The 17939-nt window shown below is 60.8% G+C and overlaps 2 protein-coding genes across 8 annotated transcripts; one reads left to right on the top strand and one right to left on the bottom strand.

Moving 5' to 3' along the window:
• The first annotated feature begins 5465 nt into the window (after positions 1 to 5465).
• SMIM29 (small integral membrane protein 29) lies at positions 5466 to 7263 on the top strand. Of its 2 annotated transcripts, none has more exons than XM_066203941.1 (5): positions 5466 to 5502; positions 6113 to 6287; positions 6368 to 6393; positions 6464 to 6569; positions 6838 to 7263. In XM_066203941.1, the coding sequence occupies exons 2-5, from the start codon at positions 6177 to 6179 to the stop codon at positions 6898 to 6900; spliced, it is 306 nt and encodes a 101-aa protein (XP_066060038.1). In that variant the 5' UTR covers positions 5466 to 5502; positions 6113 to 6176; the 3' UTR covers positions 6901 to 7263. The 2 variants fall into 2 exon arrangements, with proteins under 2 accessions (XP_066060038.1, XP_066060037.1); XM_066203940.1 differs by lacking the exon at positions 5466 to 5502 and adding an exon at positions 5627 to 5750.
• A 190-nt stretch (positions 7264 to 7453) lies between these two features.
• HMGA1 (high mobility group AT-hook 1) lies at positions 7454 to 15122 on the bottom strand. 6 transcript variants are annotated; one of them, XM_066203943.1, is made up of 6 exons: positions 15033 to 15122; positions 14680 to 14803; positions 10975 to 11079; positions 10206 to 10289; positions 9761 to 9811; positions 7454 to 8656 (listed from the first exon to the last, which is right to left on the bottom strand). In XM_066203943.1, the coding sequence occupies exons 3-6, from the start codon at positions 11074 to 11076 to the stop codon at positions 8600 to 8602; spliced, it is 294 nt and encodes a 97-aa protein (XP_066060040.1). In that variant the 5' UTR covers positions 11077 to 11079; positions 14680 to 14803; positions 15033 to 15122; the 3' UTR covers positions 7454 to 8599. The 6 variants fall into 6 exon arrangements, with proteins under 6 accessions (XP_066060040.1, XP_066060042.1, XP_066060044.1 ...); XM_066203945.1 differs by having other exon boundaries at positions 7454 to 8653; XM_066203947.1 differs by having other exon boundaries at positions 7454 to 7705.
• Between the last annotated feature and the right edge of the window lie 2817 nt (positions 15123 to 17939).

The raw sequence follows: 17939 nt of genomic DNA, 5'->3' as shown, positions 1-17939 counted from the left end.
CTGTCTGCCCTGGTCCTGGGGGAAGGTGGGAGCTGGGTTTGGGAGCTGGAAGGAGCAGCAGTATCAGCATTCCCACCAGCTCTGTTCCTGTGTAGATGGATGCTGTGAGCTCTTCCCTACTCTCCTACAGAGCAGAGGCAGCTCATTCGCCCTCAGCTGGAATGTGCCTTAAAGCAAATTTCGTAAAATGAAAAATTAAAAGGGATTGGAATCTGCAAGTGTTGCTTTTTCCCTTTGTGTGGCCACAAAGTATTCAGTGGCTAAAAATGTGGGTAGGGAATGTCAGGAATCCTCAGTTCCCTTCCCGGATCTAGCAGGGGCTTTGGGCCTTTGCCTCAGCTTTTCCATGCAGAAGCTGTGTTCAGCATTCCACAGCGAATGGGTTGTGAGCAGGGATCAAAATCCTGGAGGCTGCACAGGTCCGGCGAGTGTCCCTTGTACAAGAGCTGTAGGTTTTCCCGCCTGTTCTCTCTGTTTTATCCCAAGCTGATGTGTTTGTGTTGTCACACAGCTGGTGCAGCATCCACCCCTGTGCAGAAGCACTGGGGGCTGCTGAGGGGTTGGTTTGTGGTTTGACCCTCCCAAGTGGAGCCTGTGGCTGGTGCTGGGGGGGGATTGGAGCTGCATCTTCAGCCAAACCTGCCCCAAGCACTGGCTGATGCACTGTGAGGAGCTTTTCCCTGTGGCTGACCCAGTGCCTGCTCTGGTCTTGCTCCCAGGCTCGGTTTTCCCTCCTGGCTCTGTTCTCCCGCTCAATAACAGCATCATCTGGTGGCTGCAGCCCTGCAGGGACGAGGTGACCTCATGGCTGAGGTGTCCCTCAGCTGCTCCTTGAGCCCCTGACACACGCAGGGCGTGATCCTCATTTTCCTAACCTTGGAATGAACTAATCCAGCTGCTCTGGGCTGCAGAGATCCTGGAGCGCTGTGCTGGGGTAGTGTCAGGGGTCTGTACATAACTAAGGTCTAGCTGGTGAAAAAGAAACTGAACTGGACTGACTGAAGTTGTATTTAGGAGATTTATCAATCTCTCTTTGGTGCTAGTCCATAGAGGGTTTTTTTGGTGTTTGGTTTTTTTTGTTTGGTTGGTTTTTTTTTTTTTTGAGTTTTTTTGTTGTTGTTGGGAGGGGGTTGTTGTTTTTTTTTTGTGGGAAGATGGGAATTTTGATGTTATACTTGATGAGTTGGCTCAGAAACCTGGGGAGGTCTGAGAGTGTTTGTTGAATTTCCTGTGTGTCCTATTTTATATTTATTAAATCAGAAAATCTGGAGCGATCTTTGCATTTGCTGCTCAGTCCTTCCATGAGCTCTGTGTACATGGGGGGCTTCTGGCAGTCCCCCCACATCAGGAGAATGGGACCCCAGACCCCAGGTGAGGGATGAATGACCAGGGTCCATTGTCCAACCTCCTGTCCATGGGTGTGTTTGAGGTTGTCCATGGTTGTCTGAGGCTTTTCCATCCCTCCCCAAAACAAGGAATCTCCAAGGTTGGTCAGAGCTGTGGGGCTTTGTCTCTGGTTTGTGTCTGTGCTGGTACCATCGACCTCACCCCCACGACTGAGGGTGGGCCTGACCCAGGCACTGACCTTGGTGTGAGGGAAAATGGGTTCTGAACCCTTCTGGATGTTATCCAAGTCATCCAAATGTCCAGGCCTGGAGTAGGGGCTGATGGCAACCACAGAGGCTGCTGAGGGATCCCTGGCTATTGTGCTCCATGCGATGGTGGGGTTAGCTGGGATGTGGGGGGGTCGGTTGGGTTGTCATGGGGTCAGCTGGAATGTCTCATGGATGTTCTTGTGCTGCTCCTGCCACCTGGCTTTCACAGGGAAGTGTCAGCAAGTTTGCAGAAGGAAAACCGATGTAGAGAACAAACTGGCTGATTTGTTAGGATTAAAAGAGGCCTGATATGTTCAGTGATTTTCAATGAGTTGCAAGTGAAGTACTCAATTCTCTGTGAATTCAAGATGGTTTTGTACTTGTAAGTCCCATAATCTGTTTGGGTTTATTCTCCTGGCTGCAGATCTCTGTTCCTCACTCCAGCACTTGGTGTTTCTAATCTCCCGGTGAATTTCGCATGCGAGGGTTACAATAAATTACACAGTTTGCAGAAACACTTTGCAGCTGCAAAGGCCTTTTGGAAACGGAGCATTGCAATGGATGCTTTTTCTCTTTCTTCCTGACTCGTTCTTACACCTTTGTTCAAAGTCCCACATGTGAAGTAGAAAACTCGTTCTGTTTCCTTTGGGGCTCCGTCTCAGTTGGAGCCTCTGGACAATGCAGGAGTTCTCCTGCTCAGTCCTGGCTGGCAGGTGCAGGACACCCCCACATGATTCTGACCTTTCATCTACAGTGTCTCCAGAAAGGCTGGAGGGCTCTCCGTGTGTGGAGCTGGGTGGTGCAGCGGGATCTTGTCGTGAGGGGTTTCCTCTGTTGAGTTGTGTGTGAGAGGGAGGCCGTCACTGTCTTTAAAAGAGTGAAAAACTGAAAAAAAAAAAATTGAATTGGTGGATGCCAGTTTGCCGAGAGTGTGGGCTGTAATCTAGTGCCAACCAATAAACACGCCAGTATTTCACACGGCTCTGCCTCCTGCCTGGTCTCTCCTGCCGACGCTGTTCTTTGCATACGTGAACTCGGAGATTGAGCGATGGTGTCGCCCAAGGAGAAAAGCCCTCCCTGCAGTGGCTTGGGACAGTCACAGCCTGGAAGAGCAACTGGAGGGATGTCACCAGCACCCTGGTGTTGTGATGGGCTCGCTGATGGGGGCATGCACCCTGCAATAAAATGGGCATTTTAAGGCGAGAGCCTCGTGGAGCCTCAGAATGTGCTCCCACCTCTTTCACAAAATCCTTCCCGAGGGAATGGCAGTGGGAGAGGCCGGGTGGAGCCTGCACCGAGAGCACCGGCAGCCCCGGCCGCGCGTGGTGCTGCTGGCCACAGAAAGGTGAGCTCCCGCATCTCCCTGCCAATAAACCTGTCCTGGCGAGGACACCCATCCCTAAGCGAGCCTGTGCAGATTCCCTTTGGGATCGGGATGTGACCAGGCTCCTCCTACACAAAACACGGGGGCTGGTGCACCACGGCCTCGTGTTGCAGCTGCGGCGCGGAGCCCAGGGCAGAATTAATCTGTGCTGACGGCGGCGTTAATGCCTGAGCGGGCGAGCGGCGAGGCAGAGCCGGGGCGGCTGTGCCCCCGCGGGGACGGCGGCACCCGGCCCCCCACCCCGGCATTTCTGGGTGGATGAGCAGCCGGAGGGATGCGCTGGCTGAAATCCGGCCACTTGTGCTCAGCTGCTTAAACGGGAGCTTAGCGGCTCAGCAAAGCTGTCCCCAATTATGTGCTGGGGGCCGAGCAGCGCAGGGGAGGGGGTTGGTGTCTCACAGCGGGGTTTGAGGCAGAAATAAACACCCTGTGTTGCTATTCCAGCTTTGCCCCCTGCCTGACGCCCCTTACACCCCGGTCACGAAGGTGCCTTGTCCCCAGGATGAGTGGCCATGCTGCCCTCAGCCCCCCCCCCAACATCATTCCCCACCCCAAGGTAAGCAAGGGAGAGATTTCCCCCGGGATGAGCAGGTCCTGTGCTGCCCCTGCTTTGACTCCTCTTTTCCCCTCATTTGAGTGCCCTGGAAAGCAGTGGATTGGGGAAAAAAAAAAAAAAAAGAGGATCTGACGATGCTGCAGGTGTCCTGGGCTGGCTCTGGCCATGTGGAGGGCCTTGGTGACCCCCGGTCTCCTCCTAAGGATGCTGCTTCCCCTGGACCACGCATGCTCCTCCTGGCCATGTGCTCCCACTCGCTCATGCTCTCCAAGGAGCTTTCCTAGAAATTGATGGATTTATTTTTAGCCTTGGCACAGCAGGGTTCAGCTGGGAGGGGATGGGCGGCGGTGGATGGTGGCAGCATGGAGGGCCCCTGAGGTGTCAGTGCTGGGCTGGGGGGGACTGGGGGTCCTGTCCCACTCTGTGGTTGTCCCATTGCAGTGGTGAGCAGGGGCTGGGGCTGGTTTGGGAAGGGTCTCTGGGGCAGGGGGAGCCAACACAGACAAGGAGACCAGTGCCACTGCTGGGGACAGTGGGGTCAGCATGGGCTGGTGGGGCCAGCGGGACCCCTGGGGACAATGGGACACTGGGAACAGCAGCTGTTGGCCACTCTCGGGACAGCCGGTGCCATTTTCTGGTCTATAGAAGGGAAAATAACCCTGCCTGGGCTGGGCAGGAGGTGAGGGCAGCAGTGCAGGGACTGGTAAAGTGTTTAGGCAGCAGTATGGGCAGGGTGCAGGGGGAACTGCAGGCAGCAGTGCAGGCAGAGGTGCAGGCAGGGTATGGGCAGCAGTGCAGGCAGGGTTCAGGCAGGATTCAGGCAGAGGTGCAAGCAGAGATGCAGGCAGGGTGCAGGTTGGGTACAACTGACTGTGCCGGCAAGTTCATCCCAGAGGTTGCAGACCAGGAGCTGCTCTTCCCCACCAGCTCAGGAGGCTCTGGATGCTCCGCAGTGGCTGAGCCCTGTCCCGCTACCAGTCCAGGGGCTGCGTCCCCCCAGCTCCACCATGTCCAGACTCCTCTTTCACCTCATTCCACTCGACGATTGTTTTTTGTAGCTGTTGGGAAGCGCCGTGGGGCCCAGTGCTCCCTGGTGTCCCCTGCTCCTGCCTGACCCATTTAGCGGGACCATCTGGTCCCCGCGGGCAAAGCGGATTAGCCCTGTGGCCGGGATCAGGGCTGGGGCGCTGCCACCACTGTGGGTGACACTGCCGGCACCATCACAGCCCCTGCCTGGAGTCGCCACAGGTCCAGCCTGGGGTAGAGCGGCCACAGCAGCCAGGCACCCACAGCAGCCCCCAGTGTGGATGACCCTGCCTGTGTTCCTGGCACCCCCTGAAACCCAGCGATCCCCAGTCATCCCCAACCCAACCAGTGGGTTGGTTGTCTCACACCACACCACACCGTCCATCCATCCATCCATCCATCCTTGCTTCTCCCCTCTGTTCATACGTCCCTGTCCTTCCCTTCCTTCTTCCCTCCTCCCTTCATCCATCTGTCTATCTGTCCACCCAATCAATGGGTGCACCTACCTATTCCTGATGTCCATCCATGCACCATCCATCCCTCTTTTTCCCACACACCCCCAGCTGTGCACTCACCTGGCCAGATATGCAACTGCCCCATTCCTCCCCCCATCTGTCCGCCCACCCCTCCACTCGCCTTTCCTTCTGTCCCGCCCAAGCCAGGGGCCTTTTCTTCCTTTCTCTCTAATTTTTCCCCCGTTTTCCCCCTTCCCCGTTTTTCCATGTTCCCTGGGTTTCCCTGCCCTGTTCCCTTCCCTCCCGCCTTTTCCCGCCCCACCCCCGCCCGGTCTTTGCTGCCCCCTGCCGGCCGCGCGCCGCCACCGCCCCGCCCTCTAAGCGCCGCCCCTTCACCCCTTCGCCCCGCCCCCTCCCCCGCGCGCTCGGCCCCGCCCCGCGCCCGTCACGCGCCGCGCGGGTTCCGGGTGCGGGCGGCGCGCGCAGGTGGGCGGGGCGGGGCGTGGCGCGCGCGCGGGGATCCCCGGAGCGGGGGGGAAGGGAGGGGGGAGCCCGGGACATCCCGAACCGGACGAGGGGGAAGGGGGGGAGTCGGGGTGGGGGTCGGGGGTCCGAGGGTGTCCCGGGCTGAGCCCAGTGCGGGGGTCCCTCCCGCTGGTGGAGGCGGATCCCCCCCAGCCCCAGCTCTGCTCGGGGTGATCATTACCGGGGAGTTGGTTATTACCGGGCGGGAGGTGGGTGATTACCTGTGCGCTGGTCATTCCCGGGCGGTGGGTCATTCCTGGGTGGTGAATTCCTGGCGTGGGGGTCATTCCTGGGCGGTGGATTCCCGGGTGAGGGTCATTCCTGGGCGGTGGATTCCCAGGGTGGTGGTCATTCCCGGGGTGGGGGTCATTCCCGGGGTGAGGGTCATTCCTGGGCAGTGGATTCCCGGGGTGGTGGGTCATTCCCGGGGTGGTGGTCATTCCCGGGTGAGGGTCATTCCTGGGAGGTGGATTCCCGGGGTGGTGGGTCATTCCCGGGGTGGTGGGTCATTCCCGGGGTGGGGGTCATTCCCAGGGTGGGGGTCATTCCCAAGGCCGGCTGTGGGTTGCAGAGGTCCCGTCCGTGGGGCCGGACAGGCGCGTCCTCCCCATGCGGGCAGGAGCCGGCGCTGGGCCATGAGCAACGCCACGGCCCCCACGGCCCCGGGCGCGGCGGGGGACTCGCTGGTGGGCTCCGTGCTGGGGCCCTTCCTCCTCCTCACCCTCCTCGGCGCCCTCCTGGCCGCGGTGAGTGAGCGGGCGGGGGGCACCGGGGGGCACCGAGCTCAGCGCCGAGCCCCGCACCGCTGATGCCTTTCCCCGTACAGGTGATGTACGTCAAAAAGAAGCGCAGGTGAGCGGGGCGGCGGGGCTGGGGGCCCTGGGGGGCTGCGGGGTCACCCCTCACCACCGACCCCCGGCAGGTCCGACCGGCTGCGGCACCGGCTGCTGCCCATGTACAGCTACGACCCGGCTGAGGAGCCGCCCGAGTCGGAGCAGGAGCTGCTGGTGGAGGCTGAGGAGGCTCAGGTGGGTCGCTGTGCTGGGAATTGGCGTTTATCCAGTTTTCCCACGAAAAACTGAAGCAGCAGCAAGTGAGGGGCCTGTCCCGAGGGAGCTCTGGGAATCATGGAATCGTTAAGGTTGGGAAAGACCTCCAAGAATGTAGAGTTCAGCCTCGAGGGAGTCGGGCTTTGGGTGTAATCCAGAGGTTTTTGGGAGGGTTGGGCCGCGTGGGCAGTGCCTTCCCCACCCGCCGCGATGCCCTGGGCTGCAGGTGTGTCCCTCTGTGTTGCAGGTGGTGCCCGGCTGGGGGGGCCCCTCGCCCCCTCGGCCCCCGCGCTGGGACTGGAGGGCCTGACTCTGCCTGGAGCACCGGGACCGGATCCTGCCCGCGGGAGGGGAGGGAGGACGGTGTCAGCACTGGCACCATCAGCCACAACGGGCAGGATGTGCCCGCGGTGGTGTCACAATGCCATAGCCACTGCCCTCACCTTTGAGCACTGACCAGGACTGGACGTCTCCCACCTCAGTGCCTGGTTTTGCTTTTTCTTTCCTTTGGTTTTTCTTTTTTTTTTTTTTTTTTTGCTTGAACTGCTCCAGCAGCCCCTTGGAAAACTCTGGGAGGGTCCACTGGGGCTGTCAGACTGGCAGGGAGCAGCAGGCTCTGCTGGCATTGGATGCCTGGGGGAAGATGGGGTGAATAAACATGTCTCCGCCTTGGCCCCGAGGCTCCGTGTGGGGCTGGGGGTTCCCAGTCTTGGGCGGGAGTTTGGGGGGGCAGCAGGGCTTTGCCTGTTTGTGTTTCCATCGGCAGCTCATCCCCATGGATGTCCCCTGTGGAGGAGATGCCCTGGGAGGAGCCACCCCTACCCCACCCAGCTGGGGCCCCGGGGACAGAGGCGTCAAAAACATCCATAAAATGTTTTATTCAAGTAACTGCAAATAGGAACCCAAAAGGTCGTTAACAGTGAACCAAAAAAAAAAACCCAAACCAAACCCCGATTCTCTCCCGCCGGGGCCGCCCGGCACCGACCTCCGGTCCCGCTGCAGCCGTCGTGCCGGGGCAGAGGGGCAGGGGGAGCATCCCAAGGTCCCCCCACACCTCTGCCCTGCCAGCCTCGATCCCTTGAAGCAGCAGAGCAAACTAGACCTCAAAATATCAACTTTAAAAAAAGAAAAAAAAAAAAAAGAAAAAAAAAAAAAAGAAAAATGAAGCCCAAAAAAAGGGGAGGGAAAAAAAAAATACCCCACAGCCCCCAGCAACACCCCGAAAACAGGAACCACCGAGCCCACGGTGCCCCGGCAGCGCAGCAGCACGTCTGTGAGTTCAGAGAGTGGAACTTAAATATCCAGAGGTAGTTGTGAATGAAAGGAAAAAAAAAAAAAGTACTAAACAAAAAAAAAATATATATATACCAGAACCTATGAGGAAAAGGCTGCCCAGAGCCAGCTGTGCTCGGGCACCCCTGGGGACTGGCACCCCCGGGGACGGGCACCCCAGGGATGGGCACCCAGCCCCGGCAGCGCCGCGGGAGCTGCTCCCGCACACAGTGCAGTCACCCAGGACTGTGGGGACAAAAGGGGCTGCCCAGGGGAGCAGCAGGTCAGAGCAAAGGTCTAATGCATTTTTTTGGGGGGGGGGTGGGGTCACACCTTCACTGCCCCCCCCCGTCTCTTCCCTGCAGAGGCCCCAGGGCAGAGCCCAGTGCTGGGGGGGGGCAGCCAGCACCCACTTTGTCGGGGCGAGATCACTGCACGGGGGGCAGCGAAGGTGGGGGCTGCCGGCTCTCTGCCACGATCTCCCTTTCCAGTGGGGCTGCCCCGAACCCCAGGGCTGGGCAGGGGGAGCTGGGGCAGGTGCCCCCCCCGGGCGGGGGCTGTGGGGGCCGCCCGGGTTGGGCCATTTTCCAGTGCTGCCGTTGTCTGAGGGTGAGGAGGGAGCGGAGGAGGGAGGAGGAGGAGGAAGCCAGGGCGGCACAGTGGGTCTCTCCCCGTCCCTCTCCCCCCCGGCCGCTGCGGGGCCGTCGGGCGATGAGGTAGCGCCGGTTTGGGAGGTGTCACTGCTCCTCCTCGGATGACTCTTGGGAAATGTTCACCTCCTCCTCGTCCTGCTGCTGCAAGGCAAGGGAGCGTGGCCGGGGGGGGTGTCAGAGAGGGCAGCCCCACTTCACTGCCCCTGGACAAAGGGCTGGCCAGGCACGTCACACCCCTCGTGCAACGAGGGAAACAGGTACAGCACCCTCCTGGATTCAAGGACCGGCCCTGACTCCAGCTTGGAGATTAAATCCCAGGTGAGAAGCCCCCCGCGGGTGGGCTCACAGTGAGGAGGGGAGAACACACCCCCGGGCTGCACAACACCTCCCGGTGTGGGCCCGCGGCCCCCAGTGGCCACCGGAGGGTGGTGGCAGCCGTGGCTGCCCGTGTCCGGTGCCGGGTGTCCCCGTCCAGCCCCCAGGCCGGGGTGGGCGGCCGTGACCCCGCACGCGGCGGTGACTCAGGGCTGAGTGAGCCTGAGTCACGCCGGCCCCCGCTTCCTCCCGCTCCATTCACAAAAAACGCCACCGCGCCTGCCAGAGCGGGACATCGTGTCCCCGGCACGGCCCCGCTGGCACGGGACAGGCTCCTCCCACACCCCCCCCGCACTGCCTGTCCCCCCCCGGGGTCCCCAAACAGCCCCCGGCACTGAGACACCGGCACAGGACACCCCAGCACCTCGGGTTTGCAGCCCTGGCTGGTCTCAGCCCCTCGGCTCTGCGAGGAATTTCAGTGGGAAAAGGAGCAAAATCTGGGACAGGCAGGGAAGGGAGAGGAAACCGTCCGGGTACCTGGCACCCCCGCCTGAGCTGCGAACCGAGGGGGAAAGGAGAAAGAGGAACGGAGGAGGGAAAGCTCAGGGAAGGAAAGGAAGGGGGTGGCTGCAGCCGTGGGCTGCAGGAATGCCGCGCAGGGACCCGGGCAGGCGTGTGCCGGCATGTCCCCAGGGCAGGGCCAGCCACACAACGCTGCTCTTGGCCCATGGGGAGGTGGGGGGGTCCGGACTCCTCAAACCCACAGCCCAAGGGGGTTCAGAGCCCACCCAGTGCCGTCTCCTCCTCGCTCAACTCCTCTGAGCACCTCCAACCCCACCCCGCACTCGTGGGGCTCTCTGGGGAGCTGCTGTGCTCCTAAAGTGCCCAGTGCCCTCCCAGGGTGGATGGGGAAGGGAAAAGCCTGCTCACCGATTTTTTGGGTCGCCCTCGAGGTTTCCTCCCTGGTGTGACTGCAGCTTTCTGAGCCAGGACAACAAAAAAAGGCTTTTTGGTCAGGCTGTCCCCAGGATGCTGGCAGGGGTGGGCGGTGTTCCCCTTCCTCCCACCCGTGATTCATCACCCCAGTGGCACCTCCTGGGGTGCTGCTGCCAGCCCCCCGAGCCCCCCCAGCCCCGGGATGCCCCGTGAGTCACGAGGTGGGTGCAGGATGTGAGTCGCGTGTTTTGCAAACAGGTTTCTCTCGGGTATCCCGGTGCTGACACACGGCCCCCAGCTCCCCCCACCCTCCCTGGGCCAAATTCCACCCCCCATCCCCACCTCCGAGGCAGATCTGCCCTCAATTGTCCATAACTGAGCTCAAACCTGGCCTGTGGTACCAGCACCAGGTGGAGCAGCCCCATCCCCGGGTACCTACCCTGCCCTTTGGGGTGGCCTTGTTTTTACTGCCCTTCGGCCGTCCACGGGGTCTCTTGGGGGTCGGGGCCTCGCTGGGCTCCTGCTGGAGGGAGAGCAGAGGGGGTTGCATGCCCAGGGGGGTCTCCAGTGCGCCCTGGGATGCTCCACCCTGGGAGCCCCAGCAGACCCTGCCAGGGCAGAGATGCTCTTGCATGTGGTACTGGGAGCACTGGTCACACTGGGATTGGCCATCAGACGCCAGGCTCAGGCTCCGGTGTGTCCTTCAGCTGGGCAAACGTGACCTTTTCCACCCCCAGCATCACCCCCCCCAGCTCAGCCGGGCTGTCCCCACGGCCCCTCAGATCAGACCCTGCTCGCTGCTGGTGCTGCAGCCGAGGAAGTGTCAGGGAAGCCACAAATCACCTTTTCTGCAGGAAAACCATGTGCACAAACCCCACCTGCCTCGGGGGGGCTGAGCGGGGTTTGGTACTATAAAGGCTCCAGCAGCATCTTATCTCTCTGAGCAGCTTTTGCTAATGGAGCTTTAATTAGCCTGTCTGCAAAGGCAGGTTCAGCAGGGCCTGGGGAGGGGCAGGAGAGCCCCCAGCCAGGGCCAGGAGCTCTGGGGGGACTTTGGAGCCCTCCAGGAGGGTCTTGCTGCTGGTGAGCCCTGGGGAGGTGCTGCCCAAAGGGGTAGTGGGGCTGCACTGGGGGTGTAGGTGTGGGGGGGTTTCCTGCTGCCCCATGCCCTGCCCAGCCCCCCTTTTCTCATAGGGGACCCCACGTACCTGCGGCTTCTTCCTGGGCCGCCCTCGGCCCCTCTTCTCCGACACGTCTTTCTCCCCTTTGGAGGCCAGGGCCTGGCTGGATTTGGCGCTGGATTCACTCATCGTCTGTCCCAGCAGCGGTGAGGAAGAGTGGGAGGGAGGAAGGTCAGTCAGGCACAGCTCTGGCTCACCATGGCAGCCGTGACAGCCCCCAGCCCTCAGGCTGGGCCAGCTGAGGTGCCCCCTGCGTGCTCCTGGCACCGGCTGGGCAGCAAAACGCACTGTGCTGCAGGGCAGTGCCCCGAGCCAAGGCACGGCCACCCTGCAGGACCAGCCAGGGCCCAGCAGCTCCTGGGGTCCCCCCAGGTGTTTGGGGAGCTGCAGCTTGGCCAGCCCATCCTGCAGAGCCCAGCCCCTTTCCTCAACAAGAGGAGAGTGGCTCCGGGTTTAATCTGAAATCCCATATGTGCTGCTGGCACCGGCGAGTTGAGACAGGAGGAGTGGTGGCACTGGGGACCTTGGGTGTCCCCAGGGGGATGCCAGGGCCCTGGAGTGGGGATCAGGGTCCCCCAGCCCTGCTCCCCACCCCACCCTCAGCACTGCTGCACACAGGGTGACTGCTGCACCCCTGCTCCTGCCACCTGGCTGGGATTAGGGACAGGCACTTGACCTGGGGACAGTGGATCATCACCTCCCCGTGCACGTCCCAAAGGGCTGGGCAGCTCTCCCTTGCTTTTGGAGCAATTCCACAAAGGAAAAGGTTCCATCTTCCCTTCTCCACCGCGCTGCTTCCCAGGGGCACAGGGAAAACCTGCTTTTCCAGAGCTTTGGGGGTGGCTCCGTGCCTAGCTGCCAGCCCAGGAGCAGGGAGGATGGACTCGGGATGGGAAGGAGCAGGATCGTTGCCACAGCCCTGGGGCTTGTTGGTGACCCCACACAGGTGAGGTGACCATGGCCATGCTGGGGACACCTGCCCAGAGTGGGTGTGAGGCTTCCCAGCAGGAGCAGAGGCAGGTCGTGTGCCCGGTCTGTGTGTGCTGATGGAGGCACCCACCTACCTCTGGGAAAATAATGCTCAGTTTTGAGGATCTGGTCCCCATTTGATGGTGCTGGAGCAGCTGGGATGGCTGCAGGGGGCAGAGGGTGCTGAGCCCCTGGGGACACTGAGCCTCACTAGGGAGGGTATGGGCAGGACATGCAGCCTGAGGAGCCACACTCAGACCTCTGAGCCTTTTCAAAAAAACAGGCGTCAGCTCCTGCTCCCCTCTGGAAGTGACTCATGAGTGCAGAACAACAACAACAAAAACCACCCTCGGAGTCTTTTTTTTCTTTTTTTTTTTTCTTTTTTTGGGAGACAGAAACCATGCTGTAGTGTAAACACCCCAAAAATATTACTCACAGCATCCCAGAGCCCTTCAAGGAGTCTCTTAGGGGGGGGGAAAAAAAAAAAAGCAGTATGGTTTAGATTTAGGCCAGCAAAGGGCCGGCTGCTGGTCGGGCTGGGACGGGGTTTTGTCTCTTTTTAAGTCAATCTCTGTCAGAGGCAGCGCAGCCTCGAGCTGCTCCGTGCCCCCTCCCACAGCTGGAAACAGATGGGCCCAGCATGGCCCCCACCCTGCCGTGCTCTCCTCCCCTGGAGGAGGGACCAGACCCCACAGCAGCTCCAACTGGGAATGCCGAGGAGACCCTCCATGGGACGGGGGTGCCGCTGGATCTGCCCCCGCCACACGCACAACACACAAAAGCAGCTGCTGCTGCAAAGTTGTTGGTGCTGGGGAAAGCACGTGCGCCTCCCACCCATCCCTCTGCATCCCACCCACCCATCCCTCCTCATCCCACCCCTCCCTCCAGCTCCTCGGAGCTCCCCCCAGGGCCTCCAGAGCTGGGGGGACTCAGGGGGCTCCGAGCCGTGCTCTGGCAGAGGGGGTTGGGAGGAGGATGCTGGAAATGGGGGATGCTTCTCCCCCGTCCCTGCTCCTTCCCAGCCAACCCCCTTGTTCCCCAGAGCAGCCCCAGCTCCCTGCAGCGCCCCCGGCTCGGCAGCACCTGCCAGGCCCCGGGTGTGCTGCGGGACCATGCCGGGCACATGGCGGGAGCAGCTCCGGCCCTGCTCACACGCATCAGAGCCATGGAGGGAGGGAGGGAGCAGCTGGGTTGCCATGGAGGAGAGGAAGCAGCTGAGGGAGAAACCTTTCCAGGCAGGGAGGAATCAGTGGGGGACGCGGGCAGGGGCTGCCGGGCTCCCCGCGGCCGAGGCGGGGGGGGGGGGTGGTGGGGGAAAACATCTCGGCACGGTTTGGAGGTGGAGGGGCCACATCTGCCTCTCGATTGATGGAGCTGGGGGAAGGAAACCTCCTCCCCTCTCCATCCCTTTGGATGCTGAGCCGCCGGGCTCTCCTCCCCCAGCCCCATTGCTCCCTCGGCGCCACAACGTGAGCTGGGCTGTCCCCAGCAGCCACCTCTGGGTCGCACGAGGGCCAACCTGTCCCCTCGGAGCGATGCTCCCGCCTGCTCCTGGGCCTGGTCCTGCCTTCCCAGCCGCCTGCACTAGCTTACGCTGCTCCGTGCAGATAACCCCATAAATCCCCCGCTCCTGCCACCTACTCTTAGATTAAACAAACTGGCCCAGGAGAAACGGGGTAACAGGCGGGGGCTTAGATATATTAAAAAAAAATTAAAAATAAATTATTTTTTTTAAAAAAAAATATATATATATATTATATATATATATATATGTATGTATATAAAATCTCTTCACGCCCAGAAAATCCAGCCTGATGGCAGCTGGAGAAGGATCCCAGCCGCACCTCCTGGCAGAGGGATGGGGAAGGAGGAGGGGAAGGAATCGTGGAGCAGAAGTTGAAGAGCCTGTTGGGCAGGGGTGCGGGCCGGGAGGGATGTGCGGGCTCCTCCTTAGCACAGACCCGCCGTGGGGCTGCTCTGAACCCCACCCCGGGGCTGCCATTGAGGAAAGTCCCCCCCTTCCTTCCTGGGATGCATAATAAAAGGAAGTGATAAAGGAAAGGAAGGAGGGAGGTGGAGGAGAAAGAAAAGAGGCAGGAAGGGCACCATCAGGGCTTTGTGAAGCCCCTGGCCTGGGGGGGTAATAAAACCCCTCGTGGAGCCAGCGCTGCGGGCGGGGTGCGGGGCTGGCGGGGTGCGGGGGCACCATCGGGGGGGGGAGGCGGCTGAGCCCCAGCACCGCAACTTCGCCCCGACCCGCGTGTGCGCCTTCCCCGTGAGCCGGGCTCGGCCTCGCACCGGCCCCACGCACCTCACAGCGCCCCGGCCCCACGGCCGGCTCCCGCTCCCACGCCCGTGCACCGGCCGCGGCCCCACGCACCTTGCACGGTCCCGGCCCCGCGGCTGTCCCGGGGCCGTCCCGGGGCCGTGCGGGCCCCCCGGGCTCGGTGCGGGGCGTTTGCATCACCCGCAACCGAGTAAGTGGAGCAAAGTCTCTCGGCGGTGGGAGCAACGGCGCCGGGGACACCCCGCCCGTCCCCCGTCCCCCCCCCCCCGGCTCGGCCGCGGCCCGCCAGGTGCATCAGCCTGCTATTAACAATAATTAATACCGATAATAAAGCCAAGCACCGCCAGCCGCATGCACCCGCGTCCCTGCAAACCCCGACACCCCGGCGCCGACCGTGCCCCGCATGCGGCCGGGGGAAGCAGAACCCCGGCCCTGCGCGCCCCCCGCTGCAGGAGGAAGAGGAAGGTGGCACTCACCGTCAGCTTGATCCCGGAGCCCGGTGCTCGCGGTGGGTTTTTGGGGGCGGTTCGATGGTTTTGTTTTTCCCGGCGGGTCTGTGTTGCGGAGCGAAGGGACCCCCCGCCCGCGGCGACTGCGGATCTGCAAGGAGAAGAGAGAGGCTGCGGCTCAGCCCCGCATCCCCGGCCCCGCCAGGCCCCGCGTATTTATATAAATAATAAAGAGAGAGAGAAAAAAAATTGCTCCAGGAGGAAGGAAGCTGGGTCAAAATCATTTGCAGGGAACGAGGGAGAAAAAATAAAAAAGGAGGGGGGGGGGAAAGGGGGGAGAGGGGGGAAAAAAAAAAACCGGAGCGAGCTCCTAGCCTTACTGGAGGGGATCCAGCTGCTAAAAATAGCAAAATCACACTCGAAATTAAATAAGGGCAAACAGGCGAAGGGAGCTCCCAGCGCCGGCGGAGCGGGGGAGGCGGAGCCGGGGCCGCATCACGGCGGGGGCGGCGCGGGGCGGCGCGGCCGGGAGCGATAGGGCCGTTCAAAGGGCTGCGGCGGCGGCGGCTGCGCCCCCGGCCCTGCCTGGCCCAGCGTCCTCGGAGGTGGCCATGGAGGCTCCCCCGGGAGGCTGGAGGCAACGCCGGGGAGGATTGAGGCACCCTCGTCCTCCCTCCCCGGGATGCTCCGGGAATGCTGCCGGCTGGGGCCGTGCGGGGGGTGACCCCACGATGGGTGACCCCACGATGGGTGATCCCGCAGGGGAACACCCGCGGCTCTCCCCTCTCCGTATTTCAGAGTGCCCTGTGCTCCTCCGACACCTCGGACATGGCTGCCGTGGGGGGTTTGGTGTCCCCGTGGGGGGACAATCACCGGCCGGGGCCGGGCCATGTGCCGATGGCCAAAGCACGATGCTCCTGCTGTTTGCTGCCTCCTCGCCAGGTCAACCCCCACAAAAGCTTCTCGTCCCCATCTGGACGCACCAGCGGTGGGGGGTCCCTCCCCGGGGCTGCCCGGGATCGTGTTGTGATATTATTTAATGTGTTACTGCAGCACCACTGCTGAAAGGGGGGGGCTGGTGTGGGAGCAGCTTCTGTTCCATGCAGGGGCTTGGGGGGCTGGCCCTGCTCACCACAGTGGGGTTTGAGGGGCTCATGAGCAAGTCCTGCTCGGTGCAGCAGGGTTTGGGGGGCTCATGAGTGGCCACGAGGCTCTCCTGGGCTTTAAGCATGTGCTGGGCTCTGTCTGCCATAAAGAGCTTTGTTCAGAATTCCTCTGTTTGGTTTGGAAGTGGTTTGGGTCAGTCTGGAATCAGCTGAGATCAGCTCTCTGGTGAGGTACCCCAAAAACCAAAGTGCCTGCTGTGTCAGGCCAGTGTTTCTAAGACATGTGGAGCATTTGGAGTCTTGCAATGGTTTTCCTTGTGGGATACCAGGAAACCCAGAGCTCAGCACCCCGTTGTGCGAAATTTCTGCAAACTCCTGTTAAAACAACAATCACAAATCTAAAGGAAACTTATTTAGGTCCTTTTGACCATCCTGACTCTGAGGGTTGAACTCTGAAGTGAGGATCTGAACTTCAGACTGCTGGCAAGCAGTTTCAGGGTTTAAGTTTCAGGCAAGTTTTTACTAAAAGAAAAAAAAAAAAAAAGATTAAAAAAAAAGATCTTTAAAAAGATGAAATGTGAAAGTATCGATATCTGCCTGTGCAAAACTGCTCTGGCAGGGAAGGCTTGTGATGCAAAACAAACCAAACCCAGCCAGGCTTGGGGCACTTGTTTCTGCTAATTGTTATTTGGATTTTTCAAATGCCCTGCAAATTCCCCTGCCTAAAACACAATCGGAGCAATGTCCCTTTCTGACAAAAAATGAAAGCAAAGAGGGGGGGAGAACCCTCCTGCAAGAGGGTTCCTGTTCCCAAACACCTGCAGGAAGAGCAGGCACACCCTGCCTGTACCCCGTGCAGCTCCTGACCCAAGCTCTGCTGGGTCTCCCCCACCGCAGGGCCTTACACCCAGCAAGGGGTTGTTTGCAGACCCTAAGTACCCGTTTTTGGTTTTTTTTTTTTTTTTTTTTTGGCTAAAATTAGCGTTTCCCCAGCTGCAGGCAGCCCTGCCTGGGTTTGGACATGCCAGGGCCCCTTTTACCCCAACGCTGCTGCTCAGGCTTCCTCCTTCACCGTGAGCCCAAAGAGGAACTTGGTTTGTGTCCTGGCAGAGGCTCGTTGTTATTAATATCCCTCGTGATTTACTGTGCGGTGCTGGTGAATGGCAGCAGCCCGAGCCCTGCAAACCACCGCGGCTGCTCTGCTTAAATCCCTCAAAGTTTGGGCAGTTCCCCACTCTCTGAGCCCACGCTGGAGCCTCCCCACGCCGGGTTCACCCGTGGGGTGACCACTTGGTCAGAGAAAGAAAAATAGTGCTAAAGAAAAAAAAAAAGTAAAGAAAAGTAGTGTTGCAGTGGTGCCCCGGAACTGGAGGGAGGTGGGGAGATGGCCCAGCAGCCAGGTACAGGCACACAGCCGCGTGCAAGGAGGGGAAAACAGGGAAAAAACGGCTGGAGCAGAGCCCGGGGCTGGGCCCGGGGTTGGAGTCCGGGAAGAACATTTTCACTTTTGTTTCTGCGGTTGGGCTCCTGATCTACAGCTCGTGGCCGAGTGGGTTTGGGAGCAGGACAGGGCAAAGCTCCCCCCCCTCCTGCGGTTGAGTTCTGCAGGCAGAGAAGAAGCCGAAAATGGCTGGAAACAGGGAAACAAATGATTTATTATCCACCACCCCCATCGCAGCTGAGCCCGACGCGGGGCACGGCGGAGCAGCCTGTGCCGTGCCGGGCTGGCATCGCACGGAGCCCGTGCAGCCCCGGTATCCCGGAGGAGCTGGGAACCCCCCCGGGGTGGGAACAGGGATGTCCCGGTGCGGGTGTTCACAGGGCTGGCCGGCCATGCGGGAGCACAGGGACGTGGCCTTTGTTTCCCCTCCCGGCTTTGTTTCCCCGATGGCCCCATTGATGAAGCCCCATGTGGCCAAACAGCCCCGGACCCACCCCAAAACAGGCCTGTTAATTTGATTAAATGGCTCCTTCCTCCTTCTCACCCCTGGAGCAGATTTAGCTCTCACCAGGGCGGCAGTTTCCCTGCAGCCCCATTCTGGGGACAAATTCCTAAATCACCTGATAACTTGCAGGCTTAATGCCGCCGATTTGAGCCCGGGGTTTGCAGGAAGGAGCCCCAGGCCAGCGCCGTGGGGTGCACGAGCTGCAAACGGGGACTGCACACATGAACCATTTCGT

Source organism: Chamaea fasciata, unplaced genomic scaffold, assembly GCF_029207755.1.
Source record: "Chamaea fasciata isolate MVZ Bird 193981 ecotype frontalis unplaced genomic scaffold, bChaFas1.0.hap1 SCAF_25, whole genome shotgun sequence".
Lineage (NCBI taxonomy): Eukaryota > Metazoa > Chordata > Aves > Passeriformes > Sylviidae > Chamaea > Chamaea fasciata.
This window is presented reverse-complemented; position numbering and strand designations above follow the sequence as displayed.

Excerpts from the sequence above, each read along its gene's own strand:
- SMIM29 (XM_066203941.1), top strand. The coding sequence starts at position 6,177 with ATGAGCAACGCCACGGCCCCCACGGCCCCGGGCGCGGCGGGGGACTCG. Across the intron at positions 6,288-6,367 it reads TCGGCGCCCTCCTGGCCGCG|GTGATGTACGTCAAAAAGAA; the intron begins GTGAGTGAGCGG and ends TTCCCCGTACAG. Across the intron at positions 6,570-6,837 it reads TGGAGGCTGAGGAGGCTCAG|GTGGTGCCCGGCTGGGGGGG; the intron begins GTGGGTCGCTGT and ends TCTGTGTTGCAG.
- HMGA1 (XM_066203942.1), bottom strand. The coding sequence starts at position 10,400 with ATGCAAGAGCATCTCTGCCCTGGCAGGGTCTGCTGGGGCTCCCAGGGT. Across the intron at positions 9,812-10,205 it reads AGGCCACCCCAAAGGGCAGG|AAAGCTGCAGTCACACCAGG; the intron begins GTAGGTACCCGG and ends GTCCTGGCTCAG. Across the intron at positions 8,657-9,760 it reads GAGGGCGACCCAAAAAATCG|CAGCAGGACGAGGAGGAGGT; the intron begins GTGAGCAGGCTT and ends CTTGCCTTGCAG.